The sequence below is a fragment of the Protobothrops mucrosquamatus genome, unplaced genomic scaffold, assembly GCF_001527695.2.
Source record: "Protobothrops mucrosquamatus isolate PMUCROS unplaced genomic scaffold, P.Mucros_1.0 scaffold885, whole genome shotgun sequence".
In the NCBI taxonomy this organism is placed as follows: domain Eukaryota; kingdom Metazoa; phylum Chordata; class Lepidosauria; order Squamata; family Viperidae; genus Protobothrops; species Protobothrops mucrosquamatus.
Window position 1 is genome coordinate 47,622 of NW_015387139.1, and position 24,574 is coordinate 72,195.

General features: G+C 34.2%; 1 protein-coding gene across 1 annotated transcript in view; it reads right to left on the reverse strand.

The window, feature by feature from the left end:
- LOC107290407 (ryanodine receptor 3-like) overlaps positions 1 to 24,574 on the reverse strand; it is a gene marked incomplete at its 3' end in the record, with an annotated part of 194,223 nt that overhangs the window by 47,265 nt on the left and 122,384 nt on the right. The window contains exons 27-41 of the mRNA XM_015819286.1: positions 24,359 to 24,533; positions 21,361 to 21,569; positions 20,432 to 20,607; positions 19,745 to 19,781; positions 19,376 to 19,378; positions 18,991 to 19,151; positions 18,022 to 18,187; positions 12,597 to 12,683; positions 10,988 to 11,214; positions 7,983 to 8,784; positions 6,939 to 7,139; positions 6,265 to 6,367; positions 5,234 to 5,371; positions 2,368 to 2,641; positions 1,394 to 1,508 (exon numbers count right to left, since the gene is read on the reverse strand). Of these exons, the coding sequence (XP_015674772.1) occupies positions 1,394 to 1,508; positions 2,368 to 2,641; positions 5,234 to 5,371; positions 6,265 to 6,367; positions 6,939 to 7,139; positions 7,983 to 8,784; positions 10,988 to 11,214; positions 12,597 to 12,683; positions 18,022 to 18,187; positions 18,991 to 19,151; positions 19,376 to 19,378; positions 19,745 to 19,781; positions 20,432 to 20,607; positions 21,361 to 21,569; positions 24,359 to 24,533 (2,874 nt within the window). The remainder of the gene's footprint in view (positions 1 to 1,393; positions 1,509 to 2,367; positions 2,642 to 5,233; positions 5,372 to 6,264; positions 6,368 to 6,938; positions 7,140 to 7,982; positions 8,785 to 10,987; positions 11,215 to 12,596; positions 12,684 to 18,021; positions 18,188 to 18,990; positions 19,152 to 19,375; positions 19,379 to 19,744; positions 19,782 to 20,431; positions 20,608 to 21,360; positions 21,570 to 24,358; positions 24,534 to 24,574) is intronic.

The window sequence follows — 24,574 nt, forward strand, 5'->3', positions numbered from 1 at the left end:
TGATTAAAGTGCTGGATTTGGACTGTGAAAAGCCAGGTTCAAGTCAACAAAATCATTAGCTGACTTTGGAGAAGTTATCTCTCAATCATCCAAATATTTATGAGAAATTCAAAATATTTCTACATTATTATGTATGTAGTAACAGATGTGAAAACCCAGCAATTTCTATCTAATATTAAAAGCATTTGCATTATGGAGGACATGTCTGGGTCAATACTCAAAGCCATTAGCAATTTTTTTCCTGACATCTTAAAACATTAGTCATTTACATTTTTGAGAAAAATGCCACAATCATTCAAGTGTCAAATTGCAGAGCACCACAGTAATCATTAAACCTCCTAAAGTATCTGCATTAAAATTACTTTAGAATTCAGCAGCTTGAATAAAAATAAATGGTACTCTATTGCACCAAATCTTGTTGATAGCAGGCAATTATTTTATGAGGATTTTTTTCTTACTAACTTTAACACTGTATCATCTGATTGCGTCTGAGAAAAGAATTAAAATGGGAACATGTCTTATTTTTTTCTCAGTGAGAAAGTATCATTTCCTCCCATTTTTGTTATCTGCATTAAATTAAAAGCATTTCATTTTTTAACAATATGTATATCACATTTGTATAACTACATTGCAGGATTTGTGACATTCAGCCAACGGTCTTAAAAATAAGTAATTAGCTTCACAGTGGAACATAGTGTCACATATTAGAAAAAATATAGCAGAAATCTTGTGATTTTATTTCTACTTTCAGATTTGGTTATGAGAAAGTCATGTGAAATTATTTTCACACTAAATATTTGAAGAACAAAATATGTAATCCATTACTATCAAACTTCCTCTAATAATCACAAAAGCATAAAGAGGCAAGTATATGATATAAACTAATTTTTGACAGGTTATAGATACAATCTAATGATGAACTAAATTTCATTTTATAATGAATTTATAATAAATACAGATTACAGTGTATACAGATAAGCAAACAGCCATTCATAAGACAGAGCAAACTAAAACAGAGATTAATAACAGCAGCAGCTCTCGGTCTAAAATGGAATAAATTTTCTTTTTTCAGTGAAGCTTCGTTTCATAAGTTTTTATTTGAATTGAAAAGACTGAACTGCCACTCTACTGTACAATGAATATTGTATCTGTTTATCATCTCCCTATTTTAAGTAGTTTTCTCCTTTTTGTGTCAGAAATGAGTCAACAATGGTTTATTGTGCTGTGATCCCTTGTGTGGTTGTTGGCTTACCTGTATAGATTGATATCCATTCAATTCATGGCACTTTGGATTCAGTCAATAGGTTGCACTTTATTACATGTGCATAGCATACTTATACTATACCTCTTACTTATAGTAAGCATGAAACACCACAAATATTAACGAAATTACCTGAGATTTGTCTCCTCCAAGCACATTTACCATTACTTCCATAACTGTCTCATGCATACCCAGGACTCTCATGAGATTAGGATGCTGATAAAATACTTTGTTGTTCATTATATCTCTAAGTGAGAAAAAAAAGAAAGGTAGTAATTTTATTTATTTTAAAGCAGCACCATTTTCAGTTCCAAAATTCAAAACATATTAGAAAAGAATATTAGAATACATTCTAATTCTAAGGTGGTAACAGAGATTACAAGTTTAGTGTCATAAGAAAGACAACCTTGCTGAGGTCATGCTCAATAATAAGAGACAAAGTTTGCACAGATAAGTTCTTTTAAATCTAAATCAGATTGTTAAAACAGAAAAAGAATTCAGGATTAAATCTTCAATTACATTCATTATGTGGAGGAGCTTCAAAAACATTGCTTGTTTTGTTCCCATTTTTAATCAGAATCAGGACTCCTAGAAAGGGAGGGATTAAGCTACTCTCTTATAACTTCATTCCTTAAAATTGCACATGTGTATGTGAGTTTTAAAAGGATATAAGTGCATTGACTTTAAAAAAATCAGAAATGAAACAGGTGAATAGTTCTGACCTATTGTGAAATAGTATTGATAATGTGCCTCAAGTCAGTGTTGACTTTTAACAATCACATAGCAGGGACAATCTGTTCCCATCTTAATCCTTCAGGTCTTCATGGGATGGCGTGCACTAACTTTAATATGAAAACAAGAAGGTTACTTGCCTGTTAGAACATTAATAGGGTGTTATTTGATCAATAAAGGTGGTTTGAAAAAAATCTTGCACCTTAGGCCCTGGAGGACCTTTGCCACAGAAAATCCCGCACCAATGACTATCTGAAAGTCTTGTAACAAAACCAGTCAGGTTGAAAAATGGGCATGGAGTACGTCATAACTAAGAATCAATAAAGCTTAATGTTTTAACTGTATTTTAAGGCATTAAAATATTTATTTCTTACCCTAGGCCATTAATCATCAGCAGTTCTTCTTCTTTTCCCATTCTGACACTGAGAAGTGAACGAATTTGTCCCAATGCTGCTAATAAGTTGATTGTGTCTTGCACAGAGGCAGCGCTTATAGTATAAGATTTTCTCAGAGCTTGCAGCAGCTCACCAATGCTATCATACTGCCTTCGAAGTAAGTTAAACATAATGCGAACTAATTCTGGATCTTGAATCTGATCTTCCTGTGCCCAGCGAACCATAGTTTGAGATATCAGCTCTTTCAGAGAAGCTGAGATGAAAGGGAAAAGTTTAAAAACAAAAAATACAAACTATTCTTGACACGAAAAGCTTGTTAAAAACTTGCTGTAATTAAGGAATCTGAAATTTTAATTAGCAAGGTTTACTTAAAGAGTTTAGGATTTAGAATTTCATCTTGGGTGGGAACAGCTGGTAGTCACAGCCCTGCCAATTATGCATGACCTTATGTAGCTAAATTGCATCATTTTCAGGCTAACAACATGTATGCTTGTTGTTATCTGCCTTCTCTTAATCTCTTGTGGATACCCTTGAATGAGGGAAGAAGTCAATGATTACCCCTTTTGCAATAAAAGGAGAACAAGTGGCAGTATTACTGATACAGGAGATACTTCTATTCATGAAATTCAAATGCACATCACCCCATTCGAATAGACATTCAAGCCACGTACTCATACTCTTCTGTGTTTCCTAATATCTGGCTTTTGACGGCAGTAAACAAAACTCCAACTTGCCATCATTTACACTGTCCATCACTTCAGGATCATTTTATTCTTTTTTCCCTCAAATATGTGCTACTGAATTCAAGGAACTGTAGAACTGTAGATTTATACAGAGCTATACTTTCGAATACAGATTTATAGAACAGATTTATTGGAGAATGAAAAGCTAACATATAAAAAATGGCACTTTCACCTACTTTAGGCTAAAGATATAGTCCCAAGGTTTATTAAAACTCTACAGTTCTACTAGGAATTAAAAGAAAGGTGAATCATGCAAAATCCTCATAGGTAAAACCAAAAGAATCCCTCTAAATTCTATGCACGAGGAAAGATGAAACTGTGATATTCAAATTCCTAGGAAGAATTTTAAGATGGAGTTCCATACATACAGCAAAAATGGGAGGTTTCTTAAATGCCTGAAAGTGACTTATTGATTATTTTCAGACTGTTGCATAAAGAAAATTCCCTTAATTCTTCCTGTCCACGCAGTATGCTGCTGCAAATCACTTAATTCATTTTTACTTAAGCAGCATAAGCCCTTGCACATAAGTAAATTATAAACGGATAAATTAATAAATTGATAAAGGCCAATCTTTATCTTGGTTTACTAGATAAGACCAACATTTGGCAAAGATGCTTCAAATGTTCAGATACACCTTTTCATTCCAACCAAATAACACTCAGCTTGGTTTCAAAACAAAATATTAAAAGAGAGATAAATTTAAGGGAAAAAGCTCATGTCATAGCAGATCATACCTTTAAAAAAACATACACAAAAGAACTCCTACAAAAATAGCATTGTAGACCTAGCTTTAATTGCTTTTTCAGCAGGAAGTTTGGAAAGTTTATTGTAAAAGCATTAGGGTAGCAGCTCAAAGGAAAGATGCAGTGCCTATCATCTTATCCCGAATTTAATGATTCATTAGATCTGGTTAGAACACCAGTCTTTGCAGACAAACATGGGCAATTAGAGTCTGAGGTAGGCAGTGAGGTGGAAAGGCAGGTTCTTTGAACTAATTTATTATATCTTCAGGGGGTAAGCTATTTTTATTAGACTATTTTATTCTTTTAGTCCTGAGAGAGACAGCTAGGACAGCGTTTCTCAGCAACTTTAAGATGAGTGGACTTCAATTCCCATCCTGGCTAGGGAATTCTGTCAGTTGAAGTCTACCCATCTTAAAGTTGCTGGTGTAGACATTGTTCAACAAGATAAGAAAAATATCTTTTGAATATGCTGTTCCTTTTCTTTATCAAAATTTTCTCTATCTAAAATGAGACAATTTTAATTAAGCTGAAGAGTATCTATCTCTGGACTCTGATCCCAGAAGAAAATGTACTACACACATAAGAGGTGTTTCACCACGGCTCTGTTGAATGGTCTGTTCACAAAAAAAGTGGTTATATTCTTCGAAGAAATCTATGTGAGATTATAATACTGTCCCCAGACCAAGAAAAAAGCATTTCTTTTGTTATAAAAAAGTTATACATAGTGTTATATTTTGTCTTCCTATTATCAGAAATGGAGATCAAGAAACTTTATTATCTCCTCTGCAAACTAACTTTCACAGTGATTCAAACATCCCTGGTAAAATCTAAAATTAAACAAAAACATCATAGATAACAGCAGTAAAACCATACCAATTACATCCCTTCTCCAGTAAAAAGCTTCCTTTCATAAATAAATTGATAGAACAGGTCTGTATTCCTTCAGCCCATTATTTGATCAACCTGAATCTAATACTAATTTAGAACTCTCATCAGTTTGGGGCTTGTAAGTCCATACCTAAAATGGAACCATGACATATGGCAGACAAGTCAAACTCACGATGTCATGTGACGTCGCACAATGTATTGGGACGGTTTTGCCATTGTTGGCAATGGGGTGGGTGCGCCTTCTGGTGACGCGTCCGGCCCCGGGCTGGCAGTTTGACACCCCTGACATATGGCATAGTTCTAGACTGGATAGCTGATTCATTCCTTAATTTAAATTCCAGATGAACTGGACTCTAGATTTCTTCTTCCCTGTGAGATAGCACTTCTTGTGCATGAGACGTTGCAAAGTTATAGTTCATCCACAGCTATCATTTAGTTTAAGGAATACTGCTATGAATTTAAATTCTTACTAGGATATTTTTCTTCTTCTTCTGTTGCCTCTCTCTTTTCTGTTTTTTGTATTCCTTTTATTTTATATATCAAAGAACATAGTTTTCCAGCCCATGAAATATTTTCTTCCTCTTCTTTTTCTTCTTCTAATGGAATACCTAGAAGGTAATAAGAACAAAAATAATACATTAGCAATATTCTAATAATCAAAGAACCATCTTTATGCGTCTTATGCAGTAATTAAACAAGCATAATTCTTCAAGGAAGGGCTGCCAGTGAAAATAAAAAAGGATCAGGAAACTTCATTGCAAAAAAACATAATAAACCCTAATGAGTGGGACAGGTGAGGTAACTGCTTGAATGAGGATTTTAATAATTTTCATTTGACTATATAGTGATTGCTCAATGAACCAACTAGACTGAAATGTAGCTCAGTTTTGTTATGGACTTATTGAAGACAGAAGAAGCATCAGGAATAGGAAAAGTAATTGGAAATTGAAGATAACCATACTGTACTGTGTGGATTCTGGAGATTCCAGGCCCAAAACAGGACAGTGGACATTAAATTATGTAAAGGAAATTAATAAGTGGCAGCAGGTGGTAGCACCCAACTGACCTTAATTAATCTTGAAAATATTAAATAGATTGGATCTGATCAACACTTTGATGGAAGATTACCAATTGAAATATTAATGGCTGAAAAAAGTTTCCTATTGAACAGCAATAACAAACCATTTCTTATTCTGCTATCAAGAAACTACATGGACATATCCATATAATAATAATAGGAGTTAAGCTCCATCTAAGAGATACTTCATTTTTTCTGAGGAAAATGAGAAATGTTGAGAACCAACTCAGTGTGATCTATTGCTACAAAAATATGTAATCATTCAAATTATTTTTTATATTGGAAATATATTTTATTTTGCCTATATTAGGTTTCCCATAAAAATACAATAACAATGGAAGATCTGTAAGTAGTAATGTTTCACAGACAAACAATTCACAGGAACAATATGACCACTCACCAAAATAAATGCCTTCTACCTACCACAATGAATTAGGAGCTTATCATGAAACTCATATAGCTCTTCCCGAATCTCCACTGGACAAGGACAATCTTCCCCCAACTGAAAATTCAGTAGCATATTAATCTGAAATTATAACATTAAAATTAGAACTAGGGTTGTACTATATTCAGATTTTCACCTTAACTTTTGTTTCAATCCATTAGAAGAACATTTTTTTTGAAAACTCATCAACAGCTGTGAGAGATAGGCCACTAATAATTTTCCTTTTTCTTCCATTTCTTTTTTAACACAGGATTATGTTTTTATTCTCTTTCCTTCTATTTGTATGGCCAGCATTAGAAATGCTAGATATTTTAAATAGCATTCCAATAATTTTGGATATAGTGTTGTCCAACAATCTATAATGTTGCCAATAAGATATAGCAATACAGTTTTCTAAATTCCTAAATTAAATCCCTTTTTATAACTCTCAGAAATTCTGTTGAAAACTAAAAAAAAAAGTTTGAAAGTTTAAAGCGACAGCTTTCTTTATTCTAATTCTACACTATTACTGGATAGTAAAGAAATATTGCTCAGGTTTTTGTATAGGGGAGAGAGCTTTGTAATAGATGCTGCATTTTAAGGTTATTGAAGGTTTTGCTCTTTTCTCTGTTTCTATACTTCCTGCTAGAACAGACGAATGATCTTCATCTACCTGCTCTTGAGGAGGAGAGCGAAATTCCTTTGTCTTCCTGGCAGTCAGCGCGGCAGACATATTCAAGGCTTGCATCAGTTCATTATACCTGTATTTCTGATTATACTGTAGCTTTAAGACAAAGGTATCTGCAAATGACACAATAGCTTCCACTCTGTGTTTCAGCTCACAGTCGCAGAAGTAATTGAGCAGCTCACACATCTAATATGAAAGAATAAATGAAATATACAGGTGAATTATATATATTGGTCTCATACAGTTCTAAATCTGAGGGCAATACACATCATTATATGTGGAAATTCAATTTTGTGGTCAATGAAAAAGGAGACTTAGTTGAATCCAAACTGTCCTTTCACTAGTGTAAGGAATTTTCCAGTTGAAATAAACATTGTTACATTTCATTCAACAGCATTACTGAATCTATAAATCTACATTTTCCTAGGATGTAGTAATCAGAAAATCTGGGAGTGGCCCTCTCCTTCCAGATATAATCCACTGAACAAACAAGTGACGAGGACAGTGACTGACAGCTTGATAGCCACATCTGGACCAATACTACTCTGATCCAAATTTCCTAGCTTTCTTTTTAGTTTTAAAAATACCTTTTTCTGCAATAAAATGGCACATTCATGAGTAAAGGTTTTAGGATCTGGATAACACTCCAGACGCCAATATCTATAGCAATTATAATAGTTTAACTGCCGCTTCAGCCTACCTATTGTAACCATGCAAATGCTTGTATGTCTTTGCACACATACCATATTTGCAAATCTAGTGATAGCTATTTCTATTCAACCCAGTCTCTCATTTGCCTATTAATATGCATGTATGAATTACACAAGAGTGGAGGAGAATCAGTGTAAATATATCTACTTCACCATGTTTTCCAGTTCTTTGTACTAATAAATATTATAAATATGTATTTTTCTCATTTATCAAGGATAAATAGATAGAATTGATTTATTCCAAGTTATATATTAGGACTAATGAAAAACTGAGAACACAGTGGAATACTGTATGTGGTGTTTCAGTAACATAATATACCTGAAGTTTAACTGACTCTGGCAATCTTGTTTGCAGCAAGCCCTTTATCGGGGTCTTAGTTTCCTTAATGGCCTTTTCACCAGCCTCTACTGCTTTTTCTTCTATTTGGCTAACATCCTCTTTCTCTGCTTGCTCCATTACGTCTTCTTTGCTCTCACCAAATACACATGGTTCAATCAGAAGCAAAATCTGTTTAACATCATGATCATCAAAAACTCCCATCCTAAGCAAAGTTCCTATAAGTTTCAGGACAGGAACAAACTGGAATTCAACTTTCCCTCCAACAGGGTCTCGTATATGTGCTCCACTGCAGTAGACTGCTTCTGTCAACATGCTTATAGTCTTTGTCTTAAGGATCTCTAGTGGTATCTCTGGACTAGGCTTTTGATGATCATCATTGGACAAAATGAAACAAGGAGTAGAGAATTTAAACTTTGGTTTCAAGCATGTGCTAAGTCCAACTCCAGGCAAGCCATGTTTCTTTGATCCCTCTGGAAATAATCGGATTTTTCTGGTTTCATCTGTAACAGGAGTGATAAATTCATTGTTCATCATGAGTTTTGCTTCCTTGGAATATTCTAAATGAATGCTAATCAACAAGTCATAGAATCCAGACCTTAAAAGTCCAGGCAAATACCGATTATCTATTGTGTAAAATAATTGGGAAACATCCACATGGCTGCAAAGAGCATGAGCTACTCTATTATTACCCAGAGCACAAACAGAACTATATAGCTTTAAAGTATGATAGTGGAACCTCATCAAATCTTCTTGTTCACATAATTCCAATATGTCAATACACCTGTAATGATACAAAAACAAAACAAACAAAAATAAATTCTAAAGCATGTTTCCTTTTATTAAGTATACATTGTTAGATACTTGGAGAGAAAAATGTAAGCCTGTACTGTACGAGCCCTATGCAGTAGTTAAACTGGAGTAATGCAGGCAAACTCTGCCTACAGCCTGGAGTTCGATCCTGATGGGGCTCACAGTTGACTCAGCTTTCCATCCTTCTGAGGTCAGTAAAATGATGGCCCAGATTGTTGCAGGCAATATGCTGACTTTGTAAACTGCTTAGAGAGTGCTATAAAGCACTATGAAGCAGTATATACGTCTAAGTGTTATTGCTATTATTAACATTCATGTCTTGATACAATCAATGAAAATAAAAAAAATGTAGCACCTGATAATATAAGAGTTCATGCCACTTCTAATTCTTTTAAATGATAAGTAACAAAAACTTATATTTTCAAAAAATATAATATCATTTGGATTTCTAATCAAGCAGAGCTTTCAACTCTAAATTTTGAAATAAGTTGGTAAGTACTGCATATCTGACATTTTAGATGTTTTTTTGTTTTCTTTTTAGTGTATACATGATGTCATGATTGTTTATGTAGTTAAAAGCAACAGTGACTTAGCATCTCAAACAGTAATTAAGACATCTACTTCATAATGATAGCAATATCATAGTAATAGCATTTAAGCTTGTATACCACCCCATAGCACTTTACAGGGCTAGAAATTCTATGTCTTTCACTCCAACTTTAATTGGCCAATGTTATTTTCTAAAAATAAACTAATTTCTTGATCAAGGGTTCAATGAAATTTTTAAACAAGTGTGTGTGTATTTTTAGAGATTTTTTTGGGTTTGGATTTGTTATAATCTAAACAGAAAGTCACAAAATACTGCAAGAATTGTGATTTGGTATAACTATGAATATAATAAATTAGGTGTTCATATAAATTTTCTAGATAAATAACAAAAAATAAATAAAAGTAAATGGCTACATAAATAAATAAATCTAGCAGGCAATATCAATTTGTGGATTGACTGTTAAAACTTACGTGTGAGAAAGATTTAGGAATAGTAGTAGCAGTAGCAGTAGTAGACCATCAGCTCAATATGTGCAAATATCATTATGCAACAGTATAACAGTAAGACAGCCAATGTTATTTTGGATGCACCACCAGAAAACTGTGTCTAATCATGAGAAATAATCATTAACTGCCATGTTATGGTTACATCACACTTGGAGTATTATATACAGTATTATACTACCTTTTTGAAAGAACCAGGAGCAGGCTCATTGGAGAACTACAAGAATTAAGGAGAAACTTCCTGACAGTGAGGACAATTAACCAGTGGAACAGCTTGCTTCCAGAAATCATGGGCACTCCATCACTGGACATTTTTAAGAAGAGGCTAGACAGTCACATTTTTCTGAGATGGCATAGGTTCTCCTGCTTGAACAGGGGGCTGGACTAGAAGACCTCCAAGGTCCCTTCCAGCTCTATTCTATTCAAAATGAATGGAAAGTGTTGTGTCCCGGGACTTGCAGCAAGCAAGCCCGGGCAGTTGCCATGGCAATGGGCTGCAGAAGCTGCCCGGGGGCCAGACAAACTGGCGACAGCCTGCACGCATGCGCAAGGAAGCGCGCGCGAGCAGTAGCAACTTTACCCGGACTGTTCTTGTTTGTTGTTGGTGGTTGAAGCAGAGGAAGAAGCAGGAGGCCTGTGAATCTCCGTTTTCCCTGTATGACTCTAAGTGCCATTAAAGAAAACATTTGGTTCACACAATGCCTGTTGTACTAGTCATTGAATCCAAGGATTTAACAGAAAGGGCTCTAGAAACCAAGTCTGTGAGTAATATCTGAAGATATAGGTGTGTTGAGAATGCAGAAGAGAAGACGAAGGAAAAATAAGAGAATTACAAAAACTTAAAAGGTTACATATAATGAGATGGGCCTCTTCTCTGTTAAAACTGAGAGAAGGATTAGGATTAGCAGACTGAAATTAAAAGGAGATTCAGGATGAAAATTAGAATAAATTAAAATTCCTGATGATGGGATCTGCCTAGAATTCCTCCTCAGTGGAAGTTTTCAAATAAAGAGCAAATGCCAATCTCTGGAAATGGTTTAGGAACAGTAGGACTAGTTGACTTATAACTTCCAACTCATACATTCTATGATTTTTAAATATATATATATATATATATATACCTGTTTTCTTCTGGAATATGAAGGGCCATCATTTGCAATGATTCCAGGCATTGTACTAGCCATCCATGGCGGTCACTGACACGATCAGTCTCTACTTTCAGGAAACTGTTTGGCATTCTGCTCCAGACAACCGGTGTGAGTGTTTGAACATCCAGCCGAGGAGGGCACTGAGGAATGGGATTTCTCTCTTCACTTTTAAAAATTGCAGCTGATAAAGGCATGGTGTTCTAGAAAATCATACATGGAAATTTAAACTTTCTGAATTGAACCTTAATAATAATAATACTCTGCATGCATAATGTACTATGTGTGTGTGTTTGTTAAATAAATGTAGAGAACTAGTTCCATTGATTTTATTCTCAGGAGGTGGGTTAGAAAGAAAAACAAATTATCTGTACTGTTCCTTTTTCTTCATCCTTATTTGCCAATACTCTTAAGCAGATATGAAAGGAATGGAACAATGGTTCACACACATTTAATAGGCACCATAATGGTACAGAGGTTAGCAAAGCCATCTTGGGGTAATGTAGCAAATTTAATATGAGATGTCATATAATGTAGATCAGTGGTTCTCAACCTGTGGGTCGGGACCCCATTTGGGGTCGATCGACCATTTCATGGGGGTCGCCAAGCAAGACTGTCCGCCATTTTTTTTATCCGCCATTTTTTTGTCTGCCATTTTTTTCCCCTTTTCCAGCGGGTGCCTTACCTCCCTTGGGCTGGGCCAGCTGGTGGTCGGCCTGCTCCGTCTCTGCCGCTTGCCAGCTACGCCTCGGCCAGCGCAGGGGGTGGAACTACGCATGCGCGGCGCTCCCGGGCAGGGAAAATCCTCGACTTACGACCGGTTGGGTAGTCCTCGACTTACGACCGGTTTAGTCCTCGACTTACGACCGGTTTAGTCCTCAACTTACGACCGGTTTAGTCCTCAACTTACGACCGGTTGGGGTCGCGGCATTAAAAAGGTTGAGAACCACTGATGTAGATGGAGTTTGCCCCGTATATGGAAGGATATCTTATCAAATAGCACCATACTGCCATGGTGGCCCAGTGGTTAGAAAGCAGTATTGCAGGCTAATTCTGCCGATTGCCAGCAGTACAATTCTCACCGGCTTAAGGTTGACTCAGCTTTCCATTCTTCCGAGGTCAGTAAAATGAGGACCCAGATTGTTGGGGGCAATAGGCTGACTGTGTAAACTGCTTAGAGAGGGCTGTAAAGCACTGTCAATCGGTATATAAGTGTAAGTGCTATTGCTATAGGGTCCTAAGTTTATTTTCCTAACTAAATATAAAACAATTTGGTTCACATTCCCTAAATATGAGAGAGCCATTACTGCGCTCATGTAATAAGGTACTACAGTTTTCCAAAATATTATCTTCCAAATGCTATCCTGCAACTCTATATTGTTTGGGGAAGGAGATAATAGAAGCAGAGATTAGCCCCAAGGCTAAATATTTGCCTGTGATTATTCATGAATCACTTTGCTTAACAATAATTGAAGTTATTTTTAGGTAATACTCTGCAGATATATTGACTAGTTAACACAGTTTGCCTCTTTGAATTTACTTAAAAGTCACAACATCTATTGATGGTAATTTGATTAAAAAATACCTTTAATTTACCCAGTTCAAACTGTACCAGGTTTGTGCTCGTAGGCTGTAAAAAAACAGCTGGAAATAGTTTTGTGTTTGGCTCAACCTGAAAAATAGAATTAAAATGCAATATAAGCCTATTAGCAGCACATGTGAAAAAAAACTGTGTAATGATATATTTCTAAAATCATTTCAACAACAGAATACTTAAGTCAATAAATAAATATTCACATAAAAGGATGCAATCCTGAAATAGTACAAAATGTGATAGATTTTGGCCTAGGATTATATTGATAGCAGCAGTGTTCCCAGCATACTGCACTGACAATAAAATCCTGACATGTGATGCCATCACGGAAATAAGTAAAATAAGCATGGTGCCAGCTGTTCAGAATATTAAAAAATACAGATTCCAGCAGTTAGAAAATTAAATGAATATAGGAGATCAAGAAATGTTTTGCTACAAGTTGTATCCAGAGACCAGAGTGATTTTGTTACTGGAAGACGGATTTAAATGACTCCAGAAAATGAGTATAATGCAGGAATGAATTAGAATAAAATCTGTTGTAAAAATATATCCATATACACACCTTTTACTTTGCACTTTAAGTATAATCCCTCTGCAATAAAACAGTGAATTATTTATGAGGGGAATCTAATAAATAAAGAAAAAACATTGCACCTAAAATGTGAAAAATCACATCTTAAAAGGAATTGAAAACATATCAGTGCAAATGGCCTCCATTCTGCTAATGATTATAAAATAATGCCTGCATTATAATAATCACTTTTCAAATCCTACTTTGGGATGATGGCCAATTTGCTCTGCTTCTCTAGAGTATACACTAATATTCATAAATCATGGACAGATTCTATTTGGTTCTGTGTGCTTAAGCTTATGATATAATAGTTATACATATTTCTATTAAAACCATGTCCATAGATAAGAAAAAAAATATCACCTGGGTGCACATGGTGTCTGATATGTGTACATAACACAAATAGGTTGAGCAAATCCTTTCTTTCACAATTTGGTTCTTAGAGACATTTCTGAATGCAGATCCTGTATATAAATACAACTGTCCCACCTATTGTATTTTATCTAATTGCAAAATGAAAATAGATATTACATTACAAAATAAATTAAGAAGTGGGATCAGGTTTTGGAGGGGATTGAAGCATCATTCCCAAATGAGCAAACATGAATACTTATGAAGCCAAATTTGTTCAATTCACCTTTTCTTAAAAAAAGCAAACACTTATTTTTAATTTTGAGTTTTAGCAATTTTAAATTATAAAAAATAATTCTCTATGCAAAGGGAAGGGACGGGAAGGAAAGGAGCATGGGACTGAAGGGAGAATTGTAGGAGAACTGCACAGATGAAACAATAAACAGTGAAACATTCATAGTATGTCAATCATAGAAGAAAATGGATATCACCATTTTCTGGATAAGATGGAAACTATTTTATTTTATCTACATTCTGCCTGTCTACTGCTCAAGGCTGCTAATGGTGGTGGTGGTGGTGTCATGTGTCTGACTAATGACTTATATTTTCCCTTTTACCTATATATGGTAAACAAGATAAAATTGTCAGTAGAACAAATATTGTAGTTGACTGGCTCAACCAGAAAAGCTATTTTCAAAATGAACAGTCATGGAATCAAAAACCTCAGTATCATCTGAGTATAAATCCTGAAATGGAAAAAACTGAAGAATACAAATTCCACACTCTAGACCAAAGCTTTAGAAAATACACATTAATTCTAGGCAGAAATACATGCAAAGCCATAAATAAACTGATGATGTTCCATGTCATTAGATACAAAGCTTACAGATAATGAATGTAATAAATCTGATTTTACTGTCACACATCTTGATTAAAGTCTTAGTGTTAAAAAAGATTGGGCACAAACATGGAAGAACACTGTAATCCATTTAGAAAAAAAGTATGCCCTTAAATTTATGTCTTATTGAAATACCACCTTGATAAACCATTATTACAAGGTCAAAGGGAAAGGTGAATGATGGCAAATATTTGCTGCCTTTAGGCTGAAAATCTTCAAAATTAAGCGTACCTGATGTTCTGAAGAGCCAAATACAGAGAGGTGACATAATAAACCATTTGAATATGCAAGAAAATCTTGTCCTAGATAAAATCAATTACCACACCTATAAATTTGATATATGGCAATGAGCTCTGGGAGGATTTAACCTGGTTGACATACAAACCTAATTTGTAAAGAAAAGAATAGGTGTAGAAGATACTGGAATGAACCTTAGAATCAATATTTAAAGCTTTATTGTCTGGAGCCAGAAAAAGACAGTCACTATTTACTTCTATCTTATGTGTGAAGACTATGGGCACTGGAAGAATCAAAATGAAAAGTTAGTATTGAGATTAGTTAATACTAGTCTCCAAATAAAAACCCCAAACAGTGTGGTGATGTAGAAATAAGCATTTCTGAAATTTAAGGTTAAAAAATAATCATCGAAGTGAAGAGGGTAGGAATGTTGTTATGGTGACTGTCTAAAACTTCATTGGTCAAGTGTATTCTCAAGGGGCAGAAACTGAGAATTGAATGGATTCTGCCACATTTACAGAACTGTAAAATATCAAGAATGCCAAAGGGTGGGATATTATGCCACAAGCTCCGCTCTATATGATGAGTACTCTTTTTCCAAAATGCTCATTACTTTGCTATTGCTCATTAAACACACTAAAATAATTGATTCAATCGCAGATGATACATTGCAAAATCTGAGAAAAAGTATTAACTAAGCACTGTAACAAGGTGCAGGAGACAAGACACAATTTATGTCAGAGGAACCACATCAGCAGGCTTGTGCCAAACAAACAAACAAACAAACAAACAAACAAACAAACAAAAGATATTATTGATTCCTTGGAGAACGCTGGGGGGAGGGAGAGAGAAAAGGAAGATGTTTATATGACGGTTTTGTCTGAAGTCTAAGGATAGGGCTCTGTTCTGGGCCCAGTGCTCTTCAACATCTTCATCAATGATTTGGATGAGGGGATAGATGGGGAACTCATCAAATTTGCAGATGACACCAAGCTGGCAGGAATAGCCAACACTCCAGAAGACAGGCTTAAGATACAGGAGGATCTGACAGACTTGAACACTGGGCGCTATCTAACAAAATGAAATTCAGTGGTGAAAAAAGTAAGGTTCTACATTTAGGCAAGAAAAACCAAATGTATAGGTATAGTATAGGGGGNAGAAGCAACCTAGAACTAAGGAGAAACTTCCTGACAGTTAGAACAATTAACCAGTGGAACAACCTGCCTCCAGAAGCGGTGAATGCACCAACACTGGAAGTTTTTAAGAAGAAACTGGACAGCCATTTGTCCGAAATGGTATAGGGTTTCCTGCCTGAGCAGGGGTTGGACTAGATGACCTCCAAGGTCCCTTCCAATTTTATCATTATTATTATTATTATTATTATTATTATTATTATTATTATTATTATTATTATTATTATTATTATTATTATTATTATTAGAGCTGAGTTTGAGATCTTTACATCTAAACTATCTGAGGAAATATAGATGCAAAATTCTCAAAATATTGCTTCTGTGCTGCTAAAACAATAGTTGTTTGCCTCTAGACAAGTGCAGTTGAATGAGGATTACAGTCTGATTAAAAACCTTTGGGATATTCCAGACATCTGGCAGTATAGAAATATAATGAACAAAAGAACAGTACTATAAGCAGAAATAAAATCATATGTATAATGGCAGAGACCACAAATACTACTACTACGAATTGGGTATGTTGCTGGAATTGGATATGTCTAGTTTAATGAAGAGAAGGACTAGGGGTGACATGATAGCAATGTTCCAATATCTCAGGGGTTACCACAAAGAAGAAGGAGTCAAGCTATTATTCAAAGCACCAGAGGGCAAGACAAGAAACAATGGTTGGAAACTAACCAAAGAGAGAAGCAACCTAGAATTAAGGAGAAACTTCCTAACAGTGAGGACAATTAACCAATGGAACAGCTTTCCTTCAGAAATTGTGGGTGCTCTATCCCTGGAGGTTTTTAAGAAGAGACTAGACATTCACTTGTCTGAAATGATATAGGTTCTCCTGCCCGAGCAGGGGGCTGGACTAGAAGACCTCCAAGGTCCCTTCCAGCTCTATTCTGTTCTGTTCTGTTCTGTTCTAGAAGCAACCTAGAACTAAGGAGAAATTTCCTGACAGTTAGAACAATTAATCAGTGGAACAAGCTGCTTCCAGAAATTGTGAATGCTCCAACACTGGAAGTTTTTAAGAAGAGACTGGACAGCCATTTGTTTGAAATATATTATTATTATTATTATTATTATTATTATTATTATTATTATTATTATTATTATTATTATTATTATTATTATTATTATTATTATTATTATTATTATTTGCTATACACCTAGGAACAATGTAGGAAAAAGACTCTGAGTAAGAATTCAAAACTGTTAACAATTATCCTTTAATAGTTTTGTTCTGTGCTTGTATTGTAATAGTTAATGTTTTATCCAAACACCATATCTTCCACCACCCAAAATATTCAAATTGTTTTGTCTTCATAGGAATTGTATAACATTTGCTTCATAATATCTTCATATAAATCATATAATATTTGCTTCATAATTTATATTTCATTATCAGGTTTATTTTCTGTTCAACACATATCTCCCCAAATATTGCATTACTAACTTCATCCTCAGTTTTAATCTTCCACCTTACTGAAGTAGAAGAGAATGTCACAGGCAGAATCATTATTTTTTCACAAGAAATGACAGCCTTTTTCTCAGAGGAAATTGCAACAAAAATTGGTTAGACTTTAAGTATAGGATTGATATAAACAGCAGCCTGTTTTGACTAGCATGGTGGTGAATTTTAATCCTCAGGTAGACCTATCTATAGATTTAGTTTAATTTTTTTTTTAAATAAAGGCTGTTATTATTTTCTTCAAATAGTAACTATCGGACTGATTCCATAACAGGATACAGCGATAATGCATTTTCAACATCCAATCTATAATATTTTGCTCTCCAATTAAACACACATATTAGATAATACCCTTACATCATAACTCTGGTTATAAACAATTGCATTCTCCACAACCAGTATCAGTTCATGAATACATCAATGTGAGCTAGAATTTGCTGTATATAATATATGCAGAAACTCCAATATAATTTCAAATGATTAACCAGCAGATTTGAGGGAGTCTGGATTATTTTCTTCTAATATTTCATAATTAAAATTATAAATTCATAAATTCATAAAATTAAAATGGTGCAGTCAAAATTCATCACACAACTGAGCATGTACAACCTAATCAATATAAACATAGATGTTTATATTTTCATAAAACATTAATTCACATTATCAAAACATGAAAAGTAGAAATTTCTGGAAAAAAATACTGATACCTGATAGAAAGTTCCCAGTTCTTTTCCATTGGCTGTGAATGACAACATTCCAGTAGCTAATTCGACAAGGCATCCAATTTCTAGATCAACATTACCACGATTTGATCTTTGAGAATTAACAAATGATTCTCCTCCCCAAACCAGATAGCAATTACTACGTTTTACACTGAAAGAAAGCAACCAGAAAGTGAATCTTAAGTATTGCCCAAAACTTTATTTAAATATATATTTTATGTGGAATAGCATATTGTATTCCATGGAAAGAGAAAAAGCAGAAATAAGTTATAGAAATTTGATAAATAAAATAAATAAAAAAAATGTTTGGATTTGCTGGGTCTGAAGTTACAGATATTCTACAAGAAGGTTTTATAGTTTTCATAAACCATCTGGTAATTATTACCAATGTTTAGAAAGTAAATTCAATGAACATCAGGCATTGGACATCTATAATAATTAAGGATTTATTAAAATCCAATTTATTTTGTATTTCAAGGATCAGCCAAAAGCTCCATTTAAATGCTTATTTTTCAAATAACTAATACAAAGCAATTTTTTAAAGATTTTTTTATACCAACTGTTGGTTAATTTATGAAAATACTATTCCATAATTAAATTTTAATTGAATTTAAAGTCAGAGTGACTTTAAAGAGTTGATTATCCAAATCATGGATTGCTATAGTTTATACCACAAAGTAATGAGTGTTTAGATAATATATTCAAGAAAAAGAGTGAATTGTTGTCTTTGATAAAGTAATTGCTAAGTATTGTTATTGATACAGAGCATACATTATGGTTCAAATATTGATTTAATGATAATTGTTCCTGAGGAAGGAAGGAAGGAAGGAAGGAAGGAAGGAAGGAAGGAAGGAAGGAAGGGAAGGAGGGAGGGAGGGAGGGAGGAAGGGAGGGAGGGAGGGAGGAAGGGAGGAAAGAAGGAATTTATTCATTAGGTAATTTCTAAGCCCAAACCTTTCATGGACTCTCCCTCTTTCATCTCCCAAAGTAACTGTTACTGTGCAATTCTTATTTAGGTCAAAATGTTCACTGTAAAAGTGGTAGTCAGGAGTTACCCAACCAATCCAGACTGAAGACGGGTCTTGACCAGCAAAGATCTTCACTAAGTAGTAATACTGGAATGACAAATATAAATATTAATACAATACTTTCTTAGAGAAAATTTATTCCACACCAAATAGAGAAAATCAAAGACTTCATTGATAGAATCAGCATGAGTTGCTTGTATAGAAAAAATATTTTGCTTATCAAAGGACAGTTACTCAAAGCAGTGCAGAATTCTACTAACATATGATTTTCAATTTTACAGAAATTGCTAATTATTCATTATAAAACCCACTAACTATATAAATGAGGACTTTTTTCTCAATCTTATACATATACAGTATGTACATATGCACACACCCACACCCACACATATACATACATACATACATACTGTACATACATACATACATACATACATATATGCTAGCATGCTAGCAACTTGCTTAGAAAAATGGGATGCTATGCATTGAAGCTAATAGATGGGAGAATATGGTTTGGAACTACAGTAGGAGAGGGATCAAAGTCCAATATATAGCTGAACATAACTGGATTAACTGCTCAGAACTGGTTTCAATTAAGTTAAAATGTTCTAATTTGGGGCAACATCTAAGCCAATACAATAAGTCCATTATTATTTTTTTTTAAAAGTCTAAATACTTACTGTTGTGGTATGAATAGGTATTTCCTGGTTCTGTTTTCTGCAATAAGATTATCAACATAATAGAGAGTTAAATGACCATATAAAACACTAAAATAGAACTGAAAAAGCACTTTTTAACCTGAATGCTGAATGCTGAATGGAATAAAATATATTCTAGATGGAATTAAAACAGAAAAGTAATGCATGAATTCTGTCACTTCAAAAACAAATTCAGGTAGTCTCAGAATATACTTCTGTAACTATTTTAATTAAAAATCATATATGCTAAGGACAAGGATTACCTATAGCCAGTGGTGGGATTCAAATATGTGAACAACCGGTTTTCTGTGTAGATGCCACTTCCAGAAATCCATTCTGGGCCTGGGCAACAAAAAAATAGCTACTGATTCTGCCGAAGTGGTGCGAACTGGCTGAATCCCACCACTGCCTATAGCATAGGGAGAAGAATATAACACTTGAAACAAGATCTTCAGTGCCTGGAATAGATCTGTTTCCTGACTCTTTGTATTTCTGTTCACTGAAAATCACTAGCTGCAGAATCAATAAGACTTCTGTTTTGGCATAAAGATTTGAACTTCGCATAGAAGGATACAAGCTAAGTGGAAATAACTAATAATTCCATAAGTAAAAAAGGGAGATGGAATTTAAAACATAGGTTTCAGTTAAAGGACTGAAAATATATCTAACCTTTTGTAGAAACCCTCAAATTCAAAACCATGGTTGTAGGTAAAAGATGAATGAAATTCAATTGGCATGCTCAAGCGACAATATATCATGTCTGCATTACTATTCTGTGTTCCAAATGTCTTATGAGTAACTTTTAAACGTGGTGGATTGTCAATGTTTCCATCAATTCTTGTAACCTGAAATTATCAGAAATTTGTTTTTTCAAGCATTTTTTTTTTAAAAAGCACTACCAACCCATGATAAGACTTACTAAATTATCTCCTATATTACATTGTCAATATAAATTCTTAATGACACAAAGGAGAGATAGGCAACATTGAGGTGAGCTCATCAACATGCCTGATAATAACTTTTTTTATGCTTCATAGGCTCTCTGTTCCATTTAATTTTAATTTGTTTAATATTTAAAAATATGTTTTCATATTCACATAAGGAAATTAAAAATTTCCATTGTAGTGAATAAAGTACCAATTTCAGTATAATCTCCATTTTAGGCCCCTCTGATCACATCAGGAATCTTGGAAATTAAGCATGGTGGTGACAGTGGCCTCTTCCCAAGGAAAAAAGACAAAGATAAAAAAAAGGGTACGATCAGAAGGGTACAAGTAACAGCTTCACTGACTTACTTTCTTGTTACATTTTATGACTGGTTGCAAACCCCCATGATTGTCATTTTTTGAATATTTGCGTGAGATGTTCTCAACATTCAAAATGTACAGTGGTAGGATTCAAATATGTGAACAACCGGTTCTCTGTGTGGATGCTGCTTCTGGAAGTCCGTTCTGGTCCTGGGCAACAAAAACTTAGCTACCGGTTCTGCCGAATTGGTGCGAACCGGCTGAATTCCACCACTGCCTCAGACCTATTAGAGTACTTAATTGTAGATTATATTTAATGGTGTTATGGCTCTTCTTACTATTTAGTATTACCTCAATATGAGGATGCCCTTTTGGCACATTGACAAAGGTTGGTAAGCGTTTGCTAAACCACATGGTGACTTCTCTGTTCATGTTGACAGCAAAAGGCTCAAAACCTTCTTGAAGCCCACACATTGTGTAGTATTTGAAAGTGCTGGCATCCCTTCCAAAATTCATTCGGCCAATCTGTGACAAACCCAGTGAACATATAGGAACAAAACCTGTATCAAGAAGAGATTATAGTGGAGTTAGATTTAGATTTAGATCACATTTAGGTTTAATTAAACTATTTATATTTTGAGGATTTTTAAAAATTATAAAAAATAATTAATCAATGACTAAAGTATACCCACTAAAAGTATTTTGTCCAAACAGTGAGAACTTTACTATATTGAAATATTATAATCAAGTGTCATATAAACAGATCTTTCCTTCCTTCCTTCCTTCCTTCCTTCCTTCCTTCCTTCCTTCCTTCCTTCCTTCCTTCCTTCCTTCCTTCTTTCTTTCCTTCCTAACAATCAACAGCCAAGTATCCCAAATTTAAAAAATAAAGAAGTGGCTTTTCTTGAACTACATATAAATTGTCTTATGAAAACATTTTTAAGTCTAATAACAAAGCTCTGCCTGAAGGCTTCCATAACAAGCAGTAGGATGATGTTAAAATCACTAACAAGAATATTAGATAGGCATGAATTGGTTATCTGTAAAGCAGAGAGCTAATGGGGACCTTGTTAGATCTGCAGCAATTAATATAAAATAACAAGAATCTAAACATGTCCAGTGGGGATTTTAGGCAAACAGTAATACAGTAGAACAGAACATTCAAGAATTATATTATTTGGCTTTTGTTATTCTTCCATATTTTTTTTTTGAAATAGTTAAAATATAATGACTACTAAAAAGTAGGTGGTATATAAGAAGGAGCAGTTAAACAGTTCAATGGCATGATTTACACAGCTGGGCAGCGCAATAAATTCAAAAATGAATGGTGCATTGGATTGTGCAGAGGCATGAATCTGTCAAAACTCATTAAATTAATTGTACCACTTCCTAGGATTGTATGACTACTCTGAAAGCCCTACTGATGAACATACTTTCAGTTAGAAAGGAAAAGCTGATGTAAAACCTACCCTTATGTGGATATATTTATGTACTTTTTCTATGAATGGAGAATTCTAAGTATCACTACATTGAATGGTGTATGGGTGTGAGAGTTGGACACTAAGAAAGGCTGACTGAAGAAGAATTGATGCCTTTCAACTGTGGTGCTGGTGTAAATTATTGTGTATACATGGACAGACATAGCAACCAACAGAGAGTTGCTGAATTATATAAAAACAGACACATCATCAGAAGCCAAAATCACAAGACTACATCTCATTTACTTTGGCCATGTCATGCATGCATTGGAGAAGTCAATGATGGTTAGTGAAACAAGCATAGAACATGCCAGCTTCATAACATCAAAACTGAAACAAAGATGAACATCCAACAATTGAAAAAAGCTGTGTTTTACAGGAAAGCATGGAGAGGTACTTGCTTACAAAGTTGCCAAGAATCAGACAAAACTAAATGGTTAGAACAACAAATCACTACATTTCATTTACATTGTATTGTTGAGATGTGGGCAACAGTATGTTGGCTTGAAAGATATTTTCTAGATTTGGGGTACCTAGTTTATTCATGCCAGATAAGTTCCAATGAAACTAAAACTGGTCACATAATGGCTTCTAATGGTGACTAGTAAACATGACAGTATAATCCAATGTTATAAAATCCTCTTAAGGGAGAAGTCTTGAAACATCTAATATCTAATATTAGATCTAATAATATACCCAGACAAATAACATCACCTATAGGAAATAAGGAAACTGCACCTTTCACAGAATCTCTAAAAAGTCATATAAAATTCTCAATTGATCAAAGTTACATGGATAGAGTAGGACAATATCTATGGGTACATCTGAGTAGCGAACAAGGTATATAATATGGGAAATTATAGCTTGGATTGCAGTTAAGTGAAGGTGACTGAAATGGCTATATATATCAGAACTTAGGAACTAATGTCTTACAGCTTTGGAAGAAAAGAAATAAGAAAATTACAATCGTCCCTAGCATGCTCTGAATGGATCATATGACTGCACCACAAGAGATAAACAAGCTATTAGGAGAAACAAGCTATTATGAGATCTCACTTTCTCCTAATAGGATTTTATGTCTGCATATGTATTTGCATGTGTTTAATTATACACATAACACGCATACTGATTAATCCTCTTGGAATTAATACAAATATACATATCATTAACAGCAAATACATCAAGTCTGATTTTTTTACAATAAAAATTACTCAAAAAGTTTTACAATGATGACAAAACCTAATGAACAGCTCATTAGGACAAACAGTAAATTAGATAACATAATTTAAATGGAATTTATTACAATTCATTAACATACTTGACTAAATGTATCTATTCAAACATGAATTCTACTGAGGCCAGCAGGCTTTATATCTGTTTGAGGTTGCAAGATTAAAAATACTGAATATATTGAAGTCTATGCTACTTAGAACCATGTCCTATTGCAGAAGGTATTAATTGTATTCAGTAGCTTTTCTTCTTGAATAGGAGTCTCCAGTGGATTAAGACACTTTTCTTCAGAATATATGTGTTTTTCACATTTTAATTAGTGCTGTATTTCCATGATTATGTACAACTGTCAGAATAAGCCAATGAAAGTAACAGACCAAACAGAAAGTAACTGACAAAAATTAAAAAATTGCCAAATAGTAACCAATATATTAAAAAGTCACAGTTCAATGACAGAAGAAAATTCTACAACAGCTAAGTAAAATGCTTTCATTGTTGGAGTATTTATTATTCTTAATTACTAACTGTAGTTATACTTTACTACATTGGGCTGTAGTATACTATACATTCCTATACTAACTCCTATTAAACAACTGAAAGATAAGACCGTGATATATTCTAAAGGTCAGGAATCAGCTTACCATTATCTATTTCAAAGTCAGCAAAAGCAAGTTCTGAACCTTTATTGGTTATAAGTAATTCTCCATTAAGTGTAAATATAATAGACTTGTCCTCCAGATTGATCATACAGCCCACTACATCTCCTACTTGCCAGTTTCGTCCAAAGAATCCACTCCCCTGATGCCAACGTTGCCCCTGAAAAGTAAAATGGTTTAGATAATGAATATATTCCATAA